Below are 26,913 nucleotides of genomic sequence, written 5' to 3'. Positions count from 1 at the left end.
GACGGAATTGTTGTAGCCGATTGTAAACAAACGGCGATTTGAGTTGAGATCGCCTCGAAAAGTTTTTGTGTTCGTTTCCATTAAAGAAATGCCCGACTCTAAATACAAAGTACATCTTTCTAAGCGGCTTCAAAAGGTAAATAATTATTTTTAAAATTTATTTTTCGTGTTTTAAAAATATCCTCAACCATTTCTAATTATTAACTAGGGACTTCAGTTCAAATTGTTCTTAGGAACTGCGTCTAGGTACCTCACAACACAATTATTGTACATAAGAAAAACCAATAAATTGAAGGTTTTGTGTGTTCACCAATGTCTTAGCTCCTTGCATAATTTTGAATGGCTTCATGATAAGAGTTACGGGAAATATGAACTGATTTATCACTGATTTGTTCCAGCACCATATTGTAGGCCGAAGGGCAGGACCGTCTCAAGAGCATCACAGGCTCCTAGGGCAAAGTGATTTTCCTGTGCCCCCCGTGCCCAGGTAGAAATACCTTTCACCCCAATTTACGTATTCGCTGTCGGAAATTTGACCAGATCTCATTTTCACGAGGGCTCTTTTTTTTCACTTGAGGCCCTTAGGCAGTGCCCCGCTGGACCCCATGCGCTAAGACTTTCTTTTGAACCGAACACAACTTTGGTCTATTAGCTATTAGCAATTTATTACTGATTGAGTTGTGTTGTGCCTGCCGGAAGTGTGAGTATATGGGCCTAGTGTGTGTGTGAATGTTTAGTGGTGCCTTCTGTGTTACAAATTCTGAGTGAAGTAAGATGTTTGAATATTTGTTCCGTTGTAGGCTCGTTGCTCTACGTGGCGAGACTTTTTAAATGGGGAGATTTGCTCGCATTTGCGCTTCAAAGTGAGCCACAGAAAACCAATTTCAGCCAACCACGACTAGTGATGAAGGGGTTTGAACTTGGTTCCTCGCAATACGAGTCTTCACTCGACCATTACGAACATGGGTTAAAACTGCTGAAGGTCCCCCCTCCCCCCCTGAACAGATGTAATATCAGGGATTTTATCTGTTATGGCATTTGTGTTTGAGTGAATTTTCCTTTGCGTAACATTTAATGTGTTACAATTCTCCATAATCGACACTTGTGTAAGATAAAAGCTAGATCCAATTATCAATTTTGTCTGTGATTTTCATTTTTAGCAGTATCAAATCCATACAAATTGGCTAGTTTTGTTCAATTTACAATTTGGTTGTTAAACAATTAATTTGGTCAGTGAATATTCACATCACTGGTGTTGGGGTGGTGAAATCAACACCTTCTGTCAAAAGGGCCATGACTAGAGTTGGACCTGGTGCCCTGGGCGCCGACGAAAAGGGACTACTACTACTACTGAACCACACATGCACCTCGTCCATATTCCTCTGCAGAACTTCTAACGAATCAGTGAATGTTGGAATGTGCGTGTATGTGTAGTGGACCTGACATGAACTTTGTTTCTGTGTAATGCTTTTGTGTGTAGTGCTTTCATCTGCTCTCAATTTTTATAAATTTGAGTGAAGTGATTGAATAATTGTATTTTTGTAGGCTTGTTTGCTCTCTGTGGTGAGACTTTTTAAAGGGGAGATCGGCTCGCATTCGCCATGACTAGAGTTGAGCCATGACTCTAAGTTGGGAACCACAGAAAACCAACTTCAGCTGACCACCACTATGGTGTTGGTGACAGTAGGGTTTGAACTCGGATCCTCGCAGTGCGATCTCGTCACTGTGACCACTCAATCACCATAGTGGCGACCAGAAAGGGACTCAAATTTTACCCTGAAACCTCTCCAACATTGTAGGGGGCATGAAAATGTTTGCTTGCCCTGGTTGACAAAGCAGCTATTTGCAGTTCTGTCTATAGCTACGGAAATGTCTCTAGTGGTCAGTAATGCCAACTTTAGTTACGAGAATCACTTTACTGATTAGTGATACTATTTAAAGTAGTCCAATGATGTCTCAGATGCTCAAGCAGCCTTGCGGAGGCCATGTAGCTATATGACTTGGTAAGGGGAGGTTTGATATTTTTCCCTCAGTAACTGACCCGTGTATAAGCTGACTTCCCCCAATTAAGAAACAAATTTTTCAAAAAAAAAAAAAACTGCTTATACACAAGTATATGTACTCATACTCGTGTATAAGCAGTTTTTTTTACAGTATTTATTTTTTATCCCAGGTTTGGCACTCCTCCAATAGCTGTTTATCATGCAACCACATGGGTTGTATAGCCCCAGAGCTGCACCTGCCCATATCATTGGAATTTGTTCTAATTAAGTTATGCAGTAAATTAATGAGCGAATTCAGCGATCAAGAGTCAAGGTTTGAAGTTGACATTTCTGACATGATTGATTGATGATTCTACGAAATTTTTTTGAAGGGTTCGTGAATGGAATATATTGAATTTCTTTTTCAGAGACTTGAAAATATCAGTGAGGCTGCTGGAGTTCTCTCGGGATGGGTAAAAGGCTACTGTTACACGTGTGTAGATTGTGCCGCAAATGATGAGTACTTCCTGCCTGGGTTGAAGAGTGTTGGATTTTTTTGTCTTCTTGAATCTTCGCCGGAAAATGAAAAAGATTTTCTGTCTGCCTGCAAATCTCATTTAGCGGACAAGGTATTTAGATTTCCAGTTTTTATAAATTATTTATCACACTGAACAACAAATTTTGGAAAAGTTTTTGCAACTGAAACAAATAGTCATTTTTTTATGAAATTCATTGCGCTGAACATGAATTTGAGCATAAAAAAAACTAGATTTGTTAATGGTTTTCTCTGAAATAGCACGTTCTTATGCACATATAATAGCACAATACAATATGCATTGTGAGACAACATAAGTACAGTAGCTGCAGCACTTATAAGAATCATGTTTGGTTATGCCATTTCGATTTTTATAAGTGGTTGATTCTTTTATCCAGAGATTTTTTCTGTTGCTCCTACATAGTTACCACCAGAGTATGAAGGGGTGGGGCTTAAGCTGAGATTATGATGTTTTTGAAGTAAAAAACTGAAAAAAACCTGTAGCAATTTCCTATTGAATATGAAATTTTAATTCTGTACATTTTAAACAGGTTTAAATATCCATAGCATATCATTATCCTTAGACATCATTCATTGTTAATGTAGGCTAACTAAAATGTTATTCAGTAACAGTACTACTACTATACTATTTTCCAAGTGCATAACTCTATATCAGTGATTCCAAACAAATGTGGGCGTTAACGCCCCCTGAGGGGGTGATGGAATGTTCCAGGGGACGATAGAAGCTACGGATATATCATAGGATTCTATGGGTTAGATTGTGTTGTGGGTGGGGGGGGGGGCGATGGGACAGAAAAGGTTGGGGAACTATGCTCTATATCAATATTTCTCAAAGTGGGCAGTAATGGTGCGGGGGGGGGGGGTAGGAACTACAGGCGTCACACGGGATCTTATAGGTTGGCTTAATTGAGTTTCGGTGGGGGTGGGGGGGACACAATTAGAAAAAGAAATTACTGAAGAAGGGCAATGGAACAAAAAGTTTCAAAACTTTGCTCAGATAGATTTGCTTAAACATAGTAACTTCTTTGACAAAAGGCTAAACCAGTTTCTGATCATTCTTTTCTACCATAAATTTCTTGCCGATAAGTTCTTTCATTAATGAAAGCTCATTTTACTCCAGAACTGTAATCCTCACTGTTTGGGGGAGGGGTGGGAGATAATAGTCTACAAATTCCTATCGCTAAGATGAATGATGGCAGTTTTGGAGAATCTGATTCTTATAGCCACTGATTTTCCTACCTTAAAAAAGTGTTTGGTTTTCATTTTGCCAATTCGATTCTGTATATAGAAAACTATTGTATATCGGAAACAAAATAAATTTACAATAAAAGCAAGACAAACTAAATTAACTAACAAAACAATAGAAACTTCACCAATATATAAAGGCACAGCATTAATTTAAAAAAATCCACGGAAATACAAATGTATTACAGCACAGTAGTTCATTCATGCACTTCTCACTTCATTTTGCATTGCACTTGTACTGGACATAAAGGAGCACCTCTCACAATATTGTCCAACAGTAGCCAGCAAGCATCAACGTTGACTATTTTCTTTGGTAATATTGTTCTGTGGTACTTGAAACTTTTTCACCATCCATCTTGTAAAGCACACTTTTCAACTGGTAGGCCTAACAGGTAACATCTAAACAAGAGCCAATAAAACTTTTTATGATATTCATGTTCAGCAGGTGAAAACCATTTGAAATTGTATATGTTCACGTCTGATGAGATTTCATTTTTTTCCATTGTTATTGTCTAGAATAGGGGGGGGGGGTGCACAGCCGACCTGCCTATCCGGCCTGTGATTTCAGTAGAAAAGCATCAATACACACAACACAATGAATGCCTAGGCGGATAATATTTCCTTTGTGAAAATGCGGGAAATTTCAGTCCATACAGATTGTTACCAATTATTGCCAAAAAATTGTCAAATGCAAGTAAATTTGCCAATTACTGCTAAAAAAAATAATTAAAGGCAAGAAAAGTTGCCAACTACACACAAGGAAATTTCAAAGGCAAGCAAAGTTGCAAATTAAGTCAAGAAAATTTTAAAGGAAAGTTGCCAACTACAGCTAAGGAATTTTCAAAAGCATGTTAAGTAGCCAATTACAGCCAAAAAAATTGTCTTAGGCCATAATTCATAAGTTGCGAAAATAATCTTAATTCCTGATCTCGAAAATTCAAGTAAGTCTTGTTGAAAGTAAGAGAAAAAAAGGGACATTGTATATGAAAATGTTGAGATGATCTCAACATTACGGGGATATCTCGTAAAATACAGGTCACTCTACTTGTAAAAGTTTCTGGCCCACAAGTGAGATAGAATTACTACAGTCCGCCCGCGGACTGATAAAGTTATGCACCTATGTTCAGAAGGTGTTATGCTATTATGAGTAATGTTTATTTCGTTTTCGTGAATGATTTTTGTGATTCAATCATATCGACTTGTTTCTCAGAACAACATGAGTTTCTTAGTTTGTTTATTTTTTAAAAATAACTTAATGTTTTACTTTTAAATAGGCACAAGAAAACGACTGCTTAGTGATATTTGTATATCCTGATCCAATTGGAGATTCCTCGAAAATTTGTTTGGCTGCCAAGATGTATTCTCCGTACTATTGTAGTATTGAGGATGTTGTTCTTTCTGAAACTTGTGCTGACTTGAGTGATGTTTTGCTCTTAAGAGCAGTAGGTGAAATCCCGCTTATGTTTGAAGGCTCAATTGATACTGGTAAATATATCACCATTTTTAGTTTTTAACGACTTTGATGAAGATTTTTTTTTTATTCAGAGTGCCATCTTGATGTGCTCAAACCTTTTCTGTTGTATTAAAAAATATGAGAAAAGAGTCTGTTCGTTAATGCTCTTGCGGATCGATGGGTATTTCAGTTATCAGACTAGTGCACTTCTTCCTTGAAATTCTATGAGGTTTTAAACCTTCCACTTCAAAGAGACATACACAGGATCTGTCAGATTTGGGCATCGTGCTGGACTCTCATCATGAGGATCCAGGTTCGAGTGCAGTTGACGTCACAGTTGTAGTCGACCGAAGTTGGTTTTCTGCAGTTTTCCAAATTCAAGTTGTCAATGCCAGTTGGTCTCCCCCATTTGAATAAGTCTCTCCACAGAGAGCAGGCAGACCAACAGCATGGTGCTAACATGACATGAAAAATTGAAGCATTTACCATCTTAACTTCAAAATATAGTGGATAGATGGCAGCACTAGCAAGAACATGAAACAACCGCTACTCTGACAGCATAAATATATTAGAACCACACATACACTCATAACACACATTCCAGCATGTACTAGTTCATTAGAAATTTTTAACAGGGGAATGTGCACAAGGTGTAGGGGGGGCACCTGTTGGAAAATTTTGAATCACTAACTATAAAAACATCATTTTAAATCAACAAAAATTAAGATGAAAACATTTTTTTAAATATTTTTAAGTTTTGATCATCTTAGGAGCATGAGTCTCCTATGTCCCTCCTTGCTTATGCCTCTGACTCTTAAGCCATTTTTTCCCTTATGAATGGTGACCATGACACCCACATAGGAAGGAGATGGGCTGACGGGGCCTCATTTTCAGGGGAAGGAGGAAGGTCCAGGCCAAATCTTATTAATTTTGGTTTTTGTACTATAAATTTATTGTAGAAGGGACAGTAGGGCATTCTGGCCTGGTGGGGGGAAGGGGTCTCGATAAGAATCCCGACTCCAGTATTTGGAGACCTTGCTTGCCTTTTTTACCTACCATCTAGCAGGTGTGGATCTAGGGTGATGTGTTGGGGAGGGGATGATTTATTGTGGGGTTGGGTTTGCAGGATCATCCTCTATTTTACAGGACAGGCAAATTTTTTCCATATTAAACCTTGGGAGAGGTGATTGTCCATTTCTTCTTTGGATCCACACCTGCCATCTAGAGCTACTGAAAATATCCACCTAAAAATAATGCATCTTGGTTCTATCTACTATTGTGTAGAACTACGGTATTAAAGCAGAGAAAATTGTTAAATGTAAAATTGTGCAATTTTTAATTCCATCACTACAGTTTGGTGCAGGGGGGAATCTTTAACATGACCTGTCAAGCTCTTTGGTAACAGTTCAGTGGCCTGCAGGCCTCATTAAAATGTCAAATGTGACCCGCACCATGTCAAGGCCCTGGTTTAGAGTTTGTTCAATCTTTTTTGGAAACATTATGTTGTAATATATATATATTTCCCCCACTTGTGTCATTTTTGCATAATTTGTGGAATCTTACTCAGTGCAGTTGCACGCATGACTTAGGCTAAAATAATGTTAATTATATACATACTTTTTCCCACAAAGCTTGTTCATACTAACCACTTTTTAAAATGCTTTTACTATCAACTTCACTGTGAATTATGGTTTGTTTTTTTTTCATTAAAGAATTGCAGGAAGAGAATTTGAAATTGGCTATCGACAGATTGAGGACCGTTGTCTGCAGCAACATGCTGGTGTTTCAAGCGAAAGATTCAAACATCTTCTTTAAGAACAATTCTGGCAACGAAGATTCTATGAAATTGATGTGCAAAGACTTTCTGAAAGATTTGCTTGTCAGCGATGCTTTAGACAAGGGCCAGAGGAAACTGAGAAAGCTCAGAGATGACAAAGTATGTATTACCTGCATGCATATATAACTATATGCAATGAATGACCACTTTATTATGACCACCTGACACCACCAGAAAGTAAATGACCTATGACGTCACACTATTGTAATTTCAGGCATGTAAACAATACTTGAACTCATACTTTCAAGTGCAGATTAGGGGTTCGAACCCCTCCATCATTAAGGTGAAGTCATTTATAGTAGTAGTCTTTCCAGAAAATATTTTTGAATATTCTTCTCAAAATGAGGATATTCTCAAGTTCTTTATGGAGAATAATATAATATGCATTATTATAATATTCTTGAGAATATTCTCTAGGACTTTTATATGAACAACTATATTCTTATCGAGAAAATATCATATGAAAAATATATTACTATAAATACTCTTGAGTTATTTATAATAGTAATTACGATTGGAAGGACTATCATAAATAACTTGAAAATATATGTTACTGCCAAAGTGTGACCAGTTTGCGAATTGGTCAAGAGTTTTGGCTAAAGTCTGGTTTTTAGAAACTCATGATTTTTTGCGCTTTACCCAGCCAATTCCATCCCCACAGTGGTGGCCGGCTGAAGTTGGTTTTCTGTGGTTCCCAACTTCGAGGCGCAAATGTGAGCTGATCTCCCTGTTAAAATGTCTCGCCACAGAGAGCAACAAGCCTAAAACAATACAATTGTTCAATCATTACATTTCATTCATAGTTAAAAAAATTGAAAATTGATGGCATATGGCATACTACACATAACGCCCATTACACAGATACAAATTTCAAGTTAAGTTCACAACACATACTCACGCATTCCAACATGTGCTAATTTATTAGAAGTTCTGCAGAGGAATATGGACGAAATGCATGTCTGGTTTTGTAGTAGTAGTGCAGATTTGGTAACAAATGCTTTTAAGAGACCTACAAAAAATTAAAAGAAAAAAATGTTTTTGATGCATGAAAGATGACAAGAGAGTCATCAAGCCTGACTCTTCTAAGTACCCTGTGTCAGAAAAAACTGCAAATGATTTTTGACATTAACAAAATGTTTTATTTGCTTTGTGCAATATTTGCATGCATTTTCACATGTATATTCATGAAGAGATAAATGTTTCATATAAAAATTCTGATTTTCATTGCATGTAATTTAAGTTACTTGCTGGAAGTAGCTGGATGACAAGGGATTTCTCACTTATCACCCACCTACTTTCAGCAAGTAACTGAAATTACAACTCACTGTATCACTGACATCTTTCTCATTTTTTGCGACATTCAACTGAAATTTTTATGTAAGTTGCACTATATATCTGTTAACCAAATTATGAAAAAATTATATTGATATTTTCTGCACATGAATAATTAACAGCCATTCACTCAAAATGCTCATATCTCATTGAATACTAAATTTTTAATTTATTTACAGTGTGTCTCATGTATGTTGACAAATTTTCTCAGAACAGTGTGATGCCATAGCTCATTTTCTTAAAACTGTCTGGTGATAAAAATAAAGTGGCCACTCAGTGTGTATTGCATAGTGTTTGAATGCTTCAATTGAGCAAAATTTGAAAGTTATCAGTTAAAGCTTTTTAAAAGTTTCCTTTATTCATTTCTTTTCAAGTCATCTTTTTAAAAAAATAAAACAAATACATAAGAAGCTCCTATAACAGATACTCTTGCTTAGTGGACATCTCCTGTTAACTGACACTCTCTGACAGACAAAATCTTCAGTCCCATGGATGTCTGTAATTGAGAGGTTCTACTAAATATACAGTGAAACTTTCTTAGGCATCACTGCTCTCAACGGCCTCTCTTTGCAGCCTTTTTTTTTGGAACAAATAATAGACTCCATAGACATAATATTAAAACTGCCTTCATTCTGTAGCTACCTCTGCAGGTGGTTGACGGCCAACCTATCTGCAACCACTTTTTACAAATTAATGTCTATTCGCGCGCATCACTCATTACCTGTCTGTTTCTGAGAGATTCAGTCTGAACTGCATCCGATGGGCAAAAAAAAATAAGCTAGTAAGGGAAGAATATATATGTTTTTTAATGAAACGAGACTGGTGTGTATGTGAATGGATCTTAAGGGTTCAAATATATACACTGCTCAAAACAATTAGGGGAGCACATGGTTTTAACAAAATTACGCAAAGATGTATACCGATAAGTAACATAAAATGAATCATCCATAATTTAAAGCCTAGCAGGAAACGGAAGAAGGAAACTTCATATGCAAATCAAAGTTCATGACGTCAAAAACCAGAAAAAGGAGATAAGGGCAGAAATCGGGATGTTGCAGAAACGTCTGTTTTACTGCTGTAACTCTGTGAAATTCGATTGCACAGTATTTTTTTTTTTGAGACAAGGTGACTTGAGGATGTCTCAACAACGTGATTTACTGGAATCCATGTCATGGCGTGTTATAGGCAGACCGGAATCCGGGCAAACACAACGTAGTGTCGCGGACGCTGTTGGAGTCGCCAGAAGTGTTGTTGCAAGGCTGTGGAATCGATTCCAAGAAACAGGAAATGTTAGACGTCGACCAGAGCAAGGTCGGCCACGCGCCACTACAGCAACTGATGACCGGTAAATACGGTTAACAGCCCGTCGAAACAGAGCAGAGAATGCTACGTAGCTGCAAAGACGGTTGCTCTTGGCAACAGGATGAAGGGTGTCCAGCCAAACAGTACGTAATCGGCTTCATGAGGGAGGGCTCTATGCATGTAGGCCAATGGTCTGCATTCCGTTGACCCCACGCCACCGTGCGGCCTGAAGAAGATGGGCTGCTGAACATCGAGATTGGGAGCAACATGATTGGTTGTGCTGTTTACAGACGAGTCCCAATTCAGTCTGGAGTGTGACACCCGACGTGTTCTGGTATGGAGGGACAGGGGCACTTCAAATAACCCCGCATTCGTTCGTGAAAGGTCACAATACAGACGAGCTGGTTAGATGGTATGGGATGGAATCAGCATAGGCGGACGTACAGACCTGCATATCATTCGGAATGGCACTTTGACGGCCCGAAGGTATGCAGACGAGATACTGCGACCTCATGTCATCCCTTACGCTGGAGCCATTGGAGATTCCTTTGTTTTCCAGGATGATAATGCCCGACCGCATAGAGCTCGTCTGGTGGAGAACATGCTTGAAGCTGAAACAATACAGCGTATGGAATGGCCAGCATGCTGTCCTGACCTGAATCCATGTCCCAAACATGCTCGGACGACACATTACTGCGCGACCAAGGCCGCCTGTTACTGTCCGAGACTTGCAGATTGCACTTCTTGAGGAGTGGAACAGTATTCCCCAAAGTCTGATCAATAACCTCATCGCATCCATGGCAAACAGGTGTGCAGCAGTCTTAGCTGTTCGAGGAGACCACACGCCCTATTAAAACTCATGCATCATGTCTAAACAGTACTTTTTTTTATCGTTTACATGTAACCAAATTGTTGCCCTAAATCATCTTTTCGTGTTTTTTTCCATATTTTCAAAGAATTAAAGCTTAATTCCAAATTTTTTTACGTCTTTTTTCTGTATTGCGCATTGATACGCATGTACTATCCATTGTATGCCAATATGTGGCTGTCTCGCACGGTTTTCTTCACTTTTTTGCTTGCTCCCCTAATTGTTTTGAGCAGTGTATATGTTTTTGCATGGTTGGATTGCCACAAGTTTTTTTTTCTCTCCGCATTTTTTTCCAATTTTTCATAAAGCAACAATCAAAATCAGTTTTAGCAATCAGGAAAATTGGGAATTTAAGACAGTTTCCTGTAGAAAAATAAATGCGAGTGATCAACACATTCAGAAAAATGTTTGAGGCCACTATTTTGAATTAATTATGCAAAGAAAAAAAATTTAACATTTTTCTCTAAGTGATTTATTTTATTCATGATAATATTGGATTTTTCAGATCCCGTTGCATTTCCAAATGCTTCTACAATCAACTGGTCAAGTGGCGATAGAAAATAATGTGAATCATTCTCTAGTAATTCATTGTCAGAGACGTGAGTTCACATAATTAATGTTGTTTTTGCCTTTCTTAAAGTGAATTTTGTTAGCTTATTTAACTTACGAAAATATTGATGTTCTAATTACCAAAATAATGGCACGTTGAAAGAGATAGACTCATTTTTCATCACATTCGATGAGGCTGTCTTCAGAATGCTGGGAACTTTTTTTTATACTTATTTTATTAAAGACTGCTTTATTTTATTAAAGACTTGAGCAACTTTTAACTATGATAAAATTGTATTTAAAAAATCCTCAAAGATAATGTGAAACTTCCAACACTCAAATTTCCTATATTTTTATGTGCAATTTCTGGAAGAAGCACCGCAGCACTTGTGTGTTTGAAAGTGTTTTATTTTCAAACATGCAGCACTTATTTATTCACCTCTTTTTTTTTCGACATTGTTTTTGCAATGAATGCTATACATTGGTTGCTAGTTTTGGGTATTTTTCCCTTTACAGTCCATGTGCAACTTTAACTCTAGCAGTGCAAATAGTCAGATTTCCACCTTTCTGTATGCATGAGGGAAAAAAACCCTTTTTTTCCTGTATCGCGAATCATCTGAAAAGAATGAAGCAGGCTACTACTGTCATCATCTATAGACAAAGCAAGCATTTTTCGGGTTAAGGTGAAATGAAATGGGAAAGAACTCTCTCACACTATCTGATAAAAACATTTACCATTGAACTGACAAAATTTATATTTTATCAGAAAATCTCCCACGGCTTACGTACAGTTTCTGGCGCTAATAAATTATTATTAAGTGCTAAATTTACAAAATATTCCATTTTACTATATTACGTAGAATTGCTTCCAGAAATTATGGTAATAAATTTTAATCTTCAGTAAAGTAGGCGAAGTAATATTTTTCAAAAGTACTTTGAGATATTGCATGAAACATATACATTTGAACCAGGGTTTAAGCTGAATAAAAAATTCCTTTCGCAAAAAAGCGAAAATGGGGGGGGGGGGGAAAGCTTTAGCAAAATGCTGCAATGCTAATGTAATGATTGATGGTTGGACGTCTACTCATTGCGTACCTCCTGTACGCATTTTTGCGAAAGTGGTTGCTACTTCTTTCGCATTCTACGATTTTCTTTCACATTTTGCGAAAAATGTGACCGTGGCTTAAACCCTGATTTGAACTGAATATTTATTCTGTCATTAAAATGCTGTACAAAAATAAATAAAATCAAAAGAAATTGGGGACTAAAGGTTATGAACGATGTGTAAAAAAACAACAAAAAACACTGTTTTTCATTTTAAAGTGTCAAATGAGCAATGCTATTCTATAACGTGGTAAACGTGAAAAGTGTCTGGTAGTTCTTTAAGTGGTTCAAAGAAACATGTAAAAAGGTCGCTAGTGTAAATATAGTTATGAGCAAAAATAGTTCTTTGCAATTTCCCAACATTTTCATTTTTGCCACTTTCCGCGTTTAGTTCTCAATTGTGAAGTGAATCTAATGTTTCATATATATATATATGTGGTTTCAAAAATTGCAACTATTAAGTAGTAGAATTTGGTGTTGGAATGCATTTTTTTACCTTAAATTAGACAATTTCTAATTATGAGATGCCTATTTTCCTGGATTTTTTTGTCATCTCTTTTCACTTTTCTAAAATAAAAAACAAGCATCCGTAGATGATGAAAATGACTGTGTAAATTTTTTCAAACTAAAATTATTGTAATTATTATTCTTCATAGGGTTTTATTTCTGTCTCTCACTTAGGTGACTTTTCATGTGTTTCTACTGTTCTTCCTATTGATGTTTTGATTGTGACTCAAAAAACTTCAAGTATGGAAGAAGTTTATAATCAGCTTAAAACTGCCATTTCTGAGCAGTTAGATAAATTTCAGAGTTGTCTATCACATCTATCAGAAGTATGTTTCGATAGAGTATATGTCTTAAAAAATCTTTATTTGAAATTATATATTTCATATTATATGTATGTAATTCTGTATATAACAGTTTGTATAAGCCTCTTATCTGTCATATTATTAGGGCTCAAAGTTTCCTACTTTGGAAGTGTGTTATTTTCATCCCAGTGAAAGTGAATTCCCAGTTACTGTGATTTATCCAATGGAATGTTCAGATGAGCAACTTGGTAAATGAGTAATTATGTTTCATGTATGTTTTTTTTAATGATCAAATAGCGTTCAGTGTGAAATTGTCAGAAGAATAATTACTTAGCCAAAGATGTTTAATTGTGTTAGCGTTATTGCTATATTTTTTTGCATTCAATATTGAGATCCATTTGTAATTTTTTAAGAGGCATTACATCTCAACAGTATGAATTCTAACAAGCTACATAATGTGACTTGTACACCTGGGAAAACAGGGCTGGTTTGACTGTAGCCAGAATTTTATTTTGGGGAGGGGGGGAGGGTAACTAGTATTTTGCTACGCCTTGTGAAAATGTATGACTCATCTTTTATATATACAGGGTGTCTCAAAGCTCTGCCGCCAAACAGAGGAGTGATAGTGTATGTCAAGACAAGCAATTTAACAATTTTTGCAGAAGAACCAAGTGCAACCTACGAACATGAACGGATAATACAGAACATGAGCGGATACAGGCTCCTCGAAGGGGGTCAGGGGAAATGCCCATCTTTGTCCTCCCACCCATGCCAATAATGTTTTTTTCACCGAAGGGAGAGGCAATCGCCTCTATCCCCCTACCCTTTGTATCCGAAGACTTTGCTTTAGAAGCTGTCAAAATTTGGAAATCTTACTCACATCATGAAGGGCAACTGGGAAATTCCTTCTTTTCAAACAAAGCATACTTATACAATCATTGAGAAAAAAATTATTTTTTTATCAACGAAATTATGTGTGTGGGGGAAAAATCATTTTTACCACTTACTCCCAGGGTTAATTTAGAATCCTTTTTTGGCACCAGTGGCTTAAACTGTGTTACCATGCACTTAAAAAAAGAGTCCTTTGCAACTCCAGGTTCTATTGCCAAAATTCTTTGTATAACCCCTCTCATTTTGGCTGGGAAACTCTGCATCTTAATCTCATGACTAACATTTTGAATTTCTATTATTATTATATATTTTTTTCATCTATTCGTGTATATAAAATTGATTTTCTCTGTGTGTGTGTTCTCTATAAAAATCTACAATTTTAGACCAATGAAAATTTTAAACCATTGTTTCCCAAAGTTTTTGTTCCATCGCCCCTTTCAGAATTATTTTTTTCTCATGCCTCCGAACTCAAGTGAACCCATAGAATCCTATGTTATACTTGTAGTTTCTATCACCCCCCCCCCCCCACTTCAGATCATTCTATCGTCCACACTTTGGGAAACACTGTTTCAGGCTATCAAAATTGTTTACACATACCAAATGGGACTTAACTTGACTGATAGGCTACTTTGAAAGTTCAGAAATGACCAAAATTGGCAAATGACCAAAATGGCAAAAAACGATCAACCAACAATGGTTTCTCAGCCTCAACAATGGCTTCTAGAATGTTTACTTTGGTTCTGTAATGATGCATTTCAGACATGGATATGCCTTGTTTGTCATTTCTTTAATGCTGCCACTATATGGGGGGAAACCCCAAGCAGTGCTGGGTATTATAAATAGTTACTGACTATTTCTGTGCACTTCTGTACAGCCTTTCATTTATCATATCCCAGGCATAGGCATACTACTGCTCTGAACCTTTTAATTTTGTATAACAAAAATAGAATTTATAGTGTATTTATTGCAATATTTTTGCCTTCCCCTCCCCCTTCATTTAACACAGACATAGCTCACTTTGGTTTTTATTTTGTGTGTGATTTATCATGTTTTTTCCCCTACATTTTAGAGAAGACTCGTGAAAGTATTCACTCTTCTTTGCTGTTCCCTTGTGATCGGCCACTCTTCCGAAAAATCAATTGCCACTTGTTCTTAGATCCATTAAATGCACATGGTTGTTTAATTAATCCGCATATTGGTCTTCCTTCTTCTGGAGGTAAATTATGTTTTACATCAATTTATACATAAAGTTATCATTATCACATTTCTTATGTACACTGGCTTCCAAAAGTTGAGCACACATGGCTTGTATAAGATAATGACACTGCTTTAATTTTTCCTCTCTGGATTGGATGTTTAATGAAACACAAATATGTGGTATTCTGGCATACAGTCTCTTCGTATGGAGCGTTCGGCACAGAGAACTGGCAGATATTGTCTTACCAAGTGATGCTGTAACCATGAACGTAACAGTTGTGGAGGTTGCTCATCGTTTTCGCTTCGCTATTACAGCAATATACTGATTATGGAAACAATTCCAAACAAGTCAAACTGTTGTTCAGACACATATGCCTGGTCGACCAAGATGGATTCAATGAGTGACCTTCGCAACCGTCAGTTGGTAAGACAATATTGTTAGATTTACCATGTGTTTGTGCTTAATTAATTAATCACCCAATCTAGAGGGGCAAGGTTAAAGTGGTGTCATTACAAGCCATCTTGTACTTTTGGAAGCCATGCAATAAGACGTCTGTGCCAATGAAAGTTACCAAAATGCATGCTGGATAAAATTTTTAGTTTTTTTCTCTCGTAAAAAAAGTATTAATTTCATCTCAAAACACTGTAGCTATGTAGGGACTCGTGATTTTTTTATTTAATTTATTTTAGTTCAAGATGGAATCACAGCTATTGTTTATGGAAAGTATGCTTATCATCATTATATGCAAGACCAAATAAATGATGATGGCTGGGGTTGTGCTTATAGATCTCTACAAACAATAGTCTCGTGGTTCAGACTGCAAGGGTACACGGATAAAAATATTCCTTCTCATAAAGAGATTCAACAGGTTTGTATAGTTTTTGCACAATATTGTTCAATGGAATTTTCTGTTCGATAAACTACTTTGTTTGGTTTCTCCTACACCTAATTTAGCAAACATTAATTTAAATAAAATATATTTTTGGGGACAAAATTACGAAAATATTTATATGAACATATTCTATGAAGTTTGGTTAAAGAATCAAAGTTCTACATAGATGAAGACAGTGATACTCTAATCTAAAAGATTAATTTGTTCCTGATAGCTAAACATTCAACTCAAAGCTAACTTTGCCCATATAAAATAATAGTGATTCGATTGATTCATCCCACTCACAACCCCATAATATTGACATACTCTCTATAGTTACTCAAATAGCGCTTACCAGTTAGAGTATTTTTGTACATTTTTTTTGTTTTCAACTTGGATAACTCAAAAGAAGAGATGCTTGTAGGTCAAAGTACTTCTGTATGTTTTAATCTGGTTTTCCAACCTCTGGGCATGAATATGAGCGTCTCCCACTTCATAAAGTCTCTCTGCAGAGAGCAAGCAGACCTTCAACATGATAATTACATAACAAGAAAATTCAGGCACTTGCAATTTTCACTTCGAAATATGAAGACAGATGGTTGCACATGTATAGCACAAGATAAGCATAACTGTGGCAACATAAATACATTAGGGCCACACATATACAGGATGATTCAGAAATAATCATCTGAATTTAAACTGATTTATTTCTTTAAATTTACAGTGCAGAACCATAAGTAATACATGAATATAAAGGAACAATTTTTTTTTCAAGTACTCAATATGACTTTCTTTTGTATAAGGCCCAGACAATATGAAAAATCTTGCAAAACATGTTCCAATCAAAGCCAGATGCAAACTTGTCCACCTCCAATGGCCTCTTGCATGTGAAGGCAGAATTTAAGTGATTTAAGCTAAACTTTGGAACTTGTAAGCCATGCAATTTGTATGACTTGTAGCACATTTGTTTCCTCAACACAAGCCAAACAGTAGCGGTTCAGGAATACTCTAAACGTTAATTACCGGCTGACATAATGCTAATGAAAGAACAAAAATTTTCTGCTAACTAGACGCTATTTTACTTTTTCACAAAACATATTCACAAATGACGCACTAGAATCATTTAGTGTTCATGATCTGAAACTTAGATATTTCTCCTTTATATTCGTATAATACTTATCATTCTGTGTTTTTAATTTCAAAAATACAAAGTTTTTAAATTGGATGATTCTTTCTGAATCACCCTGTATGTCACTGCCAAGGTCTGAAATTGACCAGTTCAAGAATTGGCCAATTTTGTTAAATATGGCCAATGTTCGGCCAATGTTCGAATTTCAGTCTTTGGCCAGCCAGTTCACAAAGTGGCTAAAGATCTCTGGCCAAAGTCTGGTAACAAAAGCAAAATTTAGAGTCATCGCTAAGTTGGTGTAATTTTTTGCTATAATTATGTCCACATTAGCTATGGCAACCCATCAAACCACAGTCACGATGCTGTAATTTTTTTTACTTTCAAAATTCAACAGAAAAACTCTTGTTTATATTACTATGTGAATGATTTTCTCTCTCGTCACATGGTGCTAATCCAATACAGCTACTATATATAGCCATGTATCACATGTTGGTGATTAAAAAAAATGAATTAAGTGCCTGCCAGACAATTTTATGTCAGCACATCAAACTTTTAGCCAGGGATCTTTGGCCACTTTGCGAATTCACCAGCCAAAGCCTGAATCATTTCTGCAAATCAGACTTTAGCCAAACCTCTTAGCCATTTCGCGAATTGGTTTCACTTCGAGCTTTGGCAGCAACATATATACACATACAAAACATGTTCCTGCGTGTACCAACTTAGAAATTTCCTAGAGGGATGTGTCTGAGGTACAGATACAGTTAAATTGTAAGTAGTTATGTTTTACTCACTACATATTGTGCACAATTACTTAAATGAATCGTCTCATGGTTATTGATTACTTCATAACTAAAGTTGATTTCTTATATAGCTAAAATATTTATATTTTATTTTTATCTATTCTATAATATAAAATCACAAACAAACTCGAAAAGGGCCTGTTGCTAAGCAACCGAGTGACGGAAGTGGGTGAAATTTTTGAGTGACGGAAACTCTGTTACGGAAGTGGGTTCGATTCATATATCGATATTCACATTCATATATCGATATGATATCATATATCGATATTGGGTCGATATTCACATATCGGGACCCATTTGACCCATCGGGACCATGTTATGTGCATGTACCAAGAGGCTCCTACATCCTACAGCAGAGCCCTTAGGCTGGAATTTAGATTTCGAGCCCCCAAACCAGCTTTTCAGGGGCCCCTCTGTGATTAATTTATAGTGTGAAAAATCAAAAAGTGATAAGAATCGTTGTGGCCCCTGTCAGCCCTTCCTTTGTGGGGGGGGGGAGGTCCATGCCGAGAGGTATATATATGTATAATATACACACACAACAGCAGTGCTCCCAACACAGGGTCGGGGTACCCGGGGAAGATTTCACGTATAAGTAAAAAGTTTTCATTTCCAGGGGCCCTTGATGGATCTCATTGTTTTCTTGCTGCTTTAACGTTGAAAAATTTCGATAGCGGAAGCAAAAGATATATCCAGTCTGGGGCCCCACCAAAAGTATGCGAATTGGTGTCCCGGGTAATTGGTTGGGGGGTCCTGGATTTTATTCGTTGGTAAAACGAATACAAATGAAAATTTTTCATGGCACTCGCTCCGGGGGATGACCGACAAGCTTCCAAGTCGGGGGCCCCATGTTTACAGGTTTCATTTTGGGGCCCTGGATTTTATTCGTTGGTAAAACGAATACAAATGAAAATTTTTCATGGCACTCGCTCCGGGGGATGACCGACAAGCTTCCAAGTCGGGGGCGCCATGTTTACAGGTTTCATTTTGGGGCCCTGGACGAATCTCATTCTTTTCTGTTGTAGAATTCGCAACAGCGGAAGCCCGAGATAAAGCCAGTCCGGGGCCCCACCAAAAGTATGCGAATTGGTGTCCCGGGTAATTGGTTGGGGGCCCTGGATTTTATTCGTTGGTAAAACGAATACAAATGAAAATTTTTCATGGCACTCGCTCCGGGGGATGACCGACAAGCTTCCAAGTCGGGGGCCCTATGCTTACAGGTTTCATTTTGGGGGCCCTGGATTTTATTCGTTGGTAAAACGAATACAAATGGAAATTTTTCATGGCACTCGCTCCGGGGGATGACCGACAAGCTTCCAAGTCGGGGGCCCCATGTTTACAGGTTTCATTTTGGGGGCCCTGGATTTTATTCGTTGGTAAAACGAATACAAATGAAAATTTTTCATGGCACTCACTCCGGGGGATGACTGACAAGCTTCCAAGTCGGGGGGCCCCATGTTTACAGGTTTGATTTTGGGGGCCCTGGATGAATCTCATTCTTTTCTGTTGTAGAATTTGCCACAGCCGAAACCCGAGATATAGCCAGTCTGGGGCCCCACTAAAAATCTGCGTATTGTGTCCCCGCTACTGGATGTGGGGCCCTGGATTTTATTCGTTGTAAAATTGATAAAAATGAAAAATTCTCACAGGGGGGTGTCCGACAAGCTTGCAGGTCAGGGCTTCATGGAAATGTTGGCAGGTTGTAATTCGGTGTCCCTGAATGTATCTCATTGATTTTTGTGGTTTAACATTGTAAAATTTGCAACACATCGGTAGCCCAAGATATATCCAGTGTGGGGCCCCACTGAAATTCAGCGAATTGAATCTGGGGACCCCCATGGGGAAGTTTTCTGGGGATACTTGATGAATCTCATTTGTTTTTTGTTGCTTTATTATTATTTTCATTAAAATTCGCTTCTTCAGTAGGCTGGTGCTTTCACACATCCCTTTCCCCTTTTCCATAGCATGCTGATGAAATGGGACGAAATAAACAAGATATGTCCGGGAGAGAAGTGGGGGGGGGGGGCAGAGCCCCCCTAGTATAAAAATAAAATAAAAATTATTTTTATATAAAAATAAAATCGTCATAAAAACTTGCTCTTCATTAATAAGGACTTTTGGAATTATCATGCCAATGTGTGTTATAGGATTACAATTGAGTTTGTGCTCTATTTTTTTTGCACAGAACTGTACCCACTGAAATGAATTACACTTTTTTCACAAAATTTGACTTTAGAATTTTGTTACCATATAAAATTAATTAGTAAAATACTTATAAGTGATAAATACATTTTTTTCTCTTTTAGACTCTGGTGAATATAGGAGACAAACCCGCATCGTTTGTTGGCTCTCGTAAATGGATTGGATCTCAAGAAGTCTCATTCTGCTTAGATAGTCTTCTTGGAGTAATTTCATTTCTCTCTCTCTTTTTTGAGTGTTAATTAGTGTGATTTTTTGTATTATATTCAAACATATAACGTAGGTGCCAGTTCCCAGACTTGAAAAAATCTGTAGTTTGTCACGTGACAAAATATTTTGCTGCCAAAAAAAAGTAATTCAAATGAAAGAGAAGAGTGGGGGTTTTTCGAGGGAATGCATAGAGTGACTATATAACCTGTTTACCCAGGACATTCCTGTATTTTCCCTAATTATGGCCGTCCCAACTTTTCTCTTTAAGATGTCCTGTTTTTCCAACAAAACCCACTTGAATTTGTATTTTTCTTCAGTAAAATCAAGAATTAAAACTATTTTCCCTCTTATAAATTATATGATAATTATGACTAAATATGAATATTTATTTCACATGTTTGTCATGCTTAAACTTTTTTTTTTAGTATAATTTATTTTAATTCACTGTGATTTGTGCGTGTGTGCGTGTGCACGCGCGCACGTGCAGTGGTAATTTATTTCCTGTAATTGTCGGTTTCAGCAATAATTGATAACTTCGCTCATTTCTGGCATCACATGTAGCAATGGTAGACAATTTCCAGTTTTTAAAATCATAATTTCCCATATTTTTGTCAAGAAAACATGGTCAGCCAAATATTGCCAGGGTTGAGCGATTTTTAATTTTTGCAAAGCACAATTTGAGGATACGTAATTTTGCACTGATTCCAATTTTTTTGACTTAACCAGATTTTCTCTAAGGTGGTTGATTCTCTGCCCCAGTTAGGCTGGATAAGTCAGCAACAAAAAATCAATTTGTGTAGCCATACAGATTTGCCATGATCCTCGATCCAATTGGGGGGGGGGGGGAAGATGGATGGTGTATGTGGAAGAGATAAATTAAAGCTACAGTCAACGCATAATGACACCCCAGTGACTTTTCCATTTTAACCATCAGTTCCAAATGTTTTCATATAATGGCTATCCTATGTGTTATCCTTCGATTTAACGACCAATATAACATCCATTTTTTTCGTGGAACAATTATAATGAGGATCAATTGTATAAGGTAAAAGTGAAAAAAAAGTCGCCTTAATGTGCTCAAAGGTTTGTTCCACAACAAAGTTTGTTCACTGGCTTGGTCATCCATCACACTAACGGTTTAAACAGGTGTTGGCCAGAGAAAAGTTCTTGACCTCTTTACATTACCAAAAATATTGGCCCAATGATTTGCAAGGGTTGAGGAAAATAAAATGAATCACAGTAAATTTTATAAATAAATAAAAGAAATGAGGCCCACTGGCTGTATGCCATAGAAATTATATACTAAAAAGGGCTCAGCGAGTCAAAAAAGGTTGAGAACCACTGCACTAGAGTATTATGCATAATCATGCATGAAGAGTATAAATTTCAAGTGTTTATCAAATTTACCAATGTCACTTGGTTGTTATGCATAATTGCTAGTAAAAGTGATAATGTTTTCAGTATTTATTAAATTTATTAGCAATGCTTGGGTATTATGCATAATCTCTGGTGAAAGTGATAAATTTATCAAACCAAGACGATTGGTAAGTAATAATAAATGATTTATCATATTTACTGAACATATACACATAGGAGGATATTTTTTTTGTAAATGAATATGTATTAGAAAATATGAATTTTTTTTATAAATATATTTACTTTTTTCATGCATATTTTCTTATTTTTGGCACATGTTCTGGAATTATTAATTTTTCATGTATATTTTGGGTTTTTAATGCATGTCTTGGCATTTTTAAGTGATATTTTTAGAGCATATTTTACCCTTTTTTTAGTGCATATAATCCAGACTCTAGTGATTAAAATATGGTAATTGATTCCCTCCCAATTTTTCTTCTAAGGTGAAATCTAGGATTTTGCATGCTAGCTCGGGTCTGGAATTAGCTAGCAAAGGTAGAGAACTAGCTCATCATTTCCAGAACCATGGAACTCCTATTATGATAGGTAAGAATTTTTATGTCAGTTTAAAAAAAGTGTTCTCTATGTTTTTTTTTTTTTGGTATTCACATGTGTCTTTTTATGCTCACCAGGTGGTGGAGTTCTTGCTCATACAATACTAGGTGTAGACTTTAATCCAAAATCCGGAGATGTGAAATTTCTCATTTTAGATCCGCATTACACAGGTGGAGAAGATTTAAGTGTCATACAAAATAAGGTGAGAAAATGGTGTTTGATTATTTTGACAAGAAAGCAATTCGTAAATAAGAATAATAAGCGTGTCTCAGGCTAATGAGCTGTCATGAGCCTGAGTGTTGACTAGGTGTTTCTTCAACACCAGTAGTTTGCATCATCAGGAGATATGAGATGAAATTAACTGAAACCGACCGAAAAGAATCAAAAATAATATTGCCGGCCTTAACTGACTGGAGAATGGCAAAAAAATGCTTGGCCTGATCAGACTTAAATTAGAGGCATATGTAGGAGGGGTGGCCAAACCGACTGCTGTAAGTAGTGAAAGAATGACCATATATTGTGTATATATGTTTGTTGAATGTATATACAGCCACCCCTTGATGAGCATTTTTCCTGTTGTGGCATTGTATTTGTAAATACAAGGCCACAATGGGCAAAATGCCCAACGAGGTGGCTGAGAAAAAAGTGCCCATAAATATGAATGTCATATATTTAAAAAATACAGCAACCAAATTACAAATGCAATCATGAAAACTATACATACATGATAAAATATACAATGTCCATAAAAAATATTTATGGCTGTCTTAATATATATTCTGAGTATGGACAACTGGATGACTCTACACACTGACTACAACACTTCGTGTTGTGTCACACGAGCTCATTCACAAATAACAGATTTTCCAAATCAAAATGTGCTTTTTCCACCTAATTCAGGATTATTCTCCATACGAAAACGTTTTCATAAAAAATTACAGATCAAAGCATTTTATGAATTTGTAGATGATGGAATATAAGTGGAATTGTTGAACAATGTAGAGGTATTGTCAGAAGGGGTTACTTTGCTCCAGTCATTCTTACTCTGCTCAAAAAATAGAAAAACTTTGATTATAATGTAACACCAGATGGTTTTTCTGACGTAGCCTCTCAACTTAGCTACCAGTAGGAGACAAGACGTAACTCTGTTGATCCTCACAACTCTTCAAGTAGGTTGCAACAAGGTTATCTCATTGTTGTCAGTGAATATGTGTTTCTCACAGAAATTTTTGTCTTCAAAAAGATGTTTGCGCAGCTTCAAGTGAATGTCACAGCAGATAAATGTTCATGCTATCTTGATAGAAATTCAATGCAGATTCCAAATCTGTTTGTAATTTTTAAAGTCCATTTTCACTATTATTTGTTTGTCAGTGAGTAAAAATGTGTACGAGGGTCAATATGCTCCTAAAAATAAAGTGGGGGGGGGGTGCACTGAAGTTGAAGTCATTTATAAGACGAGTCAGACTTAGAAGATTGGCAGAACTATATATTGTTGGAAGCAGAAAACAGACAATGATGATGATGTCCCTGTCACTTAGGTGTCACAAAGTGGACTCAAGCCTATAATAAAGGCACCTTGGCAAAAAAAATACTGCATTGCTAAATATGACTCTCCAATTGATATCCTTGTCTCATCTTGAGTTTGGACAAGGAAACTGTGAGAGTATTTACACTGATGAAAGGACTTAAGTGTTGAAAGTTGCCTGAATATGGAGGATGTCATGGACTATAGATGGGATAACGTTATTTGCAACATTGATGAACCCAAACCGATTTTGCACTCCAGAAAAATGTATATTGTTCCCGAGATGATACAACTTTTCTTTCAAACCGAGCATAACTCAGGTCTATCACCATCTATGGGCAGTTTACTACCTAGTGAGTTGTGCCGGAAATGTAACTGTGTGTGTGTACCTAACAAGTCTGAGTGTGTATGTAGTGTTGTTTGTTTTTCTCAGTGCTGCCATCTATATTTCAGAAGTGAAGTGAACTGATGTGTTATGATTGAATTACATTTGTACTGTTTGTAGGTCTGTTGCGAGACTTTTTAACTGGGAGATGGGCTCGCATTCACGCATTAAAGTTGGGAACCACAGAAAACCAACTTCAGTCGACCACCACTGTGGCGACAGTGGGGTTCGAACCCGGGATCTCGCGCCACGAGTCCGTCACTGTGACCACTCGACCACCACAGCGGCAAGAGATGATACAACTGATACCTGATCAAGTTTCGATCCATATTCATCTTTCTTTTGATTTCTTTAATATGTATTGAGATACTTCAAGGGGGGCCACAGAAGAAAATGGAGAAAGGGGCCATGACAGGTGGTTTGGAGAGATAAGAAAAATTAAGGTGTGAAGAAATAAAGATTTTATATTAGTGACTAACACTTACAGTGAGAGAGAGAGAGAATCCAACAAAACCACCCATAAAACCAGGGCCTTCTTTAGGGCATGGACCCATCCAGGCCCTGCCGCCTACATTTTGCAACATGTTCCCTATGATGGGGTTTTTCTCAAGTCCCCAGCTAAATTTTTCAGACCCCCTTCCCTATATGAAATTTATTGTATGAAAAAAAAAAAATGATGAAAACCATATTAGGCCCCTGGCTGTAGCTCTGTCAGTCCCACTCTTTTGAGGGGCTTCATGCCCATAAGTGACCCCACCTTATATTTTGTATAGTGCAATTAATTTTGAAAATAAATAGGAAATATGTAGGCTGTTTATTTCCAGCTAAAGTATGGGACTACCATAGCATCACTTTGCCTAAGAAGGAGGGCCCCATGATATATTGAGACGGTCCTGATAGAACTCGGACTAGCGGGGAGATCAATAAATTCTAGGCTAGTGGTCTGGAGGCCAATTTTCTTTGCAAAATTTTCGTTCAGTATAAATTCACTAAAAAAAATCATTTCAATACGTATAAAGTGTCTTGCTTCTAGATGAGAGTTTAAAACTCTGGGTAAGACGGGGGAGCCACGAGAAAAAAATATGGTTCAAGGGGGGCCATGGGCAAAAAAAGGTTAAGAAACACTGTGTTAGACTGTATTTTTTTGATGGCCTTGTCATGTGAGGGCTCATTATATTGACCCCAAAATGGTTTATCAATTCAAATTTCTTTTGAATGTTTCCATATAATCTTTTTATCCTCTTCATGTTTTAGACTTATTACGTTGCTTCTGGAGTAGACTTCAGGGGTATGAGTTCTTGAAAGTGGTGCCAACTATTCATACCTCTGGGCAGGGCCGCAATTAGATACTTTGTCACCTGGGGCAAACCAGCATTTTGGCACCTCTTGTCATGTAGAAGTAGTTAAAGGGTGAATTCGGCACCCCTTTTGGCCCAGGGCACAAGACCTGCTTGCCCTGCCTCTGAGGTAACTATTGAAGAAGAAAAAAATTATGCACTTCACCATATCACTGGTGATTGCCACTGCACATTCTTCATTTATGATGCCTCAACAAAGCGCACACCAAAAATATGTTTGGAGCATATTAGGTGCCCTAAAAGCAAAGTACCCCCCCCCCCTTCTGATGGTACATATACAGGGCGATTATAATTAAGGTTCCCGTACTCTGAGTAGTGTTTATCAAAAACTGCTTATCTGAATACAGCCAAATTTTTAGGATATTTTAATGAGACCACCGGAAGAGAGATTTATGCAATAAAACAAATAGTTCAATTTTCGACCATCAAGTGAAAAAAGTGACTCTTTGTTCTTGAATTTTCCTTTTCCATGGGCCACATATAGCATATATACCAAGTTTCAATGGATTACATCATCTAAAGCAGGCACTGTATGGGTCAGAGTAGTTTCAGTATACTGGAGGGTGCTACATTGGTCTGAGCAGTGTCAGTATACTGAAATTACTCAGACCTATATAGTGCCTATTCTGGTATATGCATTCCATTATATACACTATATAGTTCATGAGAAAAAGAAAAATTCAATAAAAAAGCTCAGCTTTTCACCTGTTGGTCAAAAATTGAATCTTTTTTTAATTTCATAAATCTTTCCCATAAAGATATCCTAAAAATTTAGCTGTATTTGGATAAGCAGGTTTTTGAGGGAAAACTACCCAGAGTACACACATAGAAAAAAACTTTAATTATAATCACCCTGTACAAGCATGAACAATTTTTGAAAGTTGGTAAATGTGAAATGAAATACAACTTGACATCCACTTAAGTCGACATGCTTCTCAATCCCCCTTAGGGTGTGGAGTTATCCCGGTTCCACTATACTGAGACACAGATTGCTTGCTGTGCATTTGAATGTCCAGATATTTTGATCTCCCATAGTAGGCTTGTGCCAATTATGTTGAATACTTAAGGTTTCACTGTATTTTCAAATGAGAAAAATTGTCTTAATTATTTACTAATATTAGACTTTAGAATTCTTTTGATGTGCCTGTTTCACTGAAGCTCATTTTTTTATTCCTGTCGCAGGGTTGGTGCGGATGGAAGAAACTTGATTTCTGGGACCAAAATGCTTTTTATAATCTTTGTTTGCCACAACGTCCACTGATGTTTTGAAATGAGAATTGGACATTTTATCTTTGTATATGCATGTGTACAAATAATACAGTAATTATTTTGGTATGTT

At 36.9% G+C, this 26,913-nt stretch overlaps 1 protein-coding gene across 1 annotated transcript; it reads left to right on the top strand.

Annotated features, from left to right (window-relative positions):
* On the top strand, window positions 1-26,913 carry Ufsp2 (UFM1 specific peptidase 2). The gene is made up of 13 exons (XM_089249676.1): window positions 1-136; window positions 2,411-2,611; window positions 5,058-5,268; window positions 6,949-7,172; window positions 11,081-11,174; window positions 12,910-13,061; window positions 13,183-13,285; window positions 14,998-15,144; window positions 15,816-15,994; window positions 20,233-20,331; window positions 22,195-22,297; window positions 22,384-22,508; window positions 26,757-26,913. Exons 1-13 carry the CDS (start codon window positions 89-91, stop codon window positions 26,841-26,843), a joined length of 1,773 nt encoding a protein of 590 aa, XP_089105802.1. The 5' UTR covers window positions 1-88; the 3' UTR covers window positions 26,844-26,913.

The sequence above is a fragment of the Pholcus phalangioides genome, unplaced genomic scaffold, assembly GCF_987345545.1.
Source record: "Pholcus phalangioides strain wild (caught in Gottingen) unplaced genomic scaffold, Ppha-v1.0 ptg000022l_1, whole genome shotgun sequence".
Taxonomy (NCBI): Eukaryota; Metazoa; Arthropoda; class Arachnida; order Araneae; family Pholcidae; genus Pholcus; species Pholcus phalangioides.
The sequence above is the reverse complement of the archived record's forward strand: the minus strand, read 5'-3'. Positions and strand labels throughout refer to the sequence as shown.

Coding starts and splice junctions, on each gene's coding strand:
- Ufsp2 (XM_089249676.1), top strand. CDS start 89: ATGCCCGACTCTAAATACAAAGTACATCTTTCTAAGCGGCTTCAAAAG. Junction 13,286..14,997: donor ATGTTCAGATGAGCAACTTG/GTAAATGAGTAA, acceptor CCTACATTTTAG/AGAAGACTCGTGAAAGTATT. Junction 22,509..26,756: donor TAAGTGTCATACAAAATAAG/GTGAGAAAATGG, acceptor TTCCTGTCGCAG/GGTTGGTGCGGATGGAAGAA.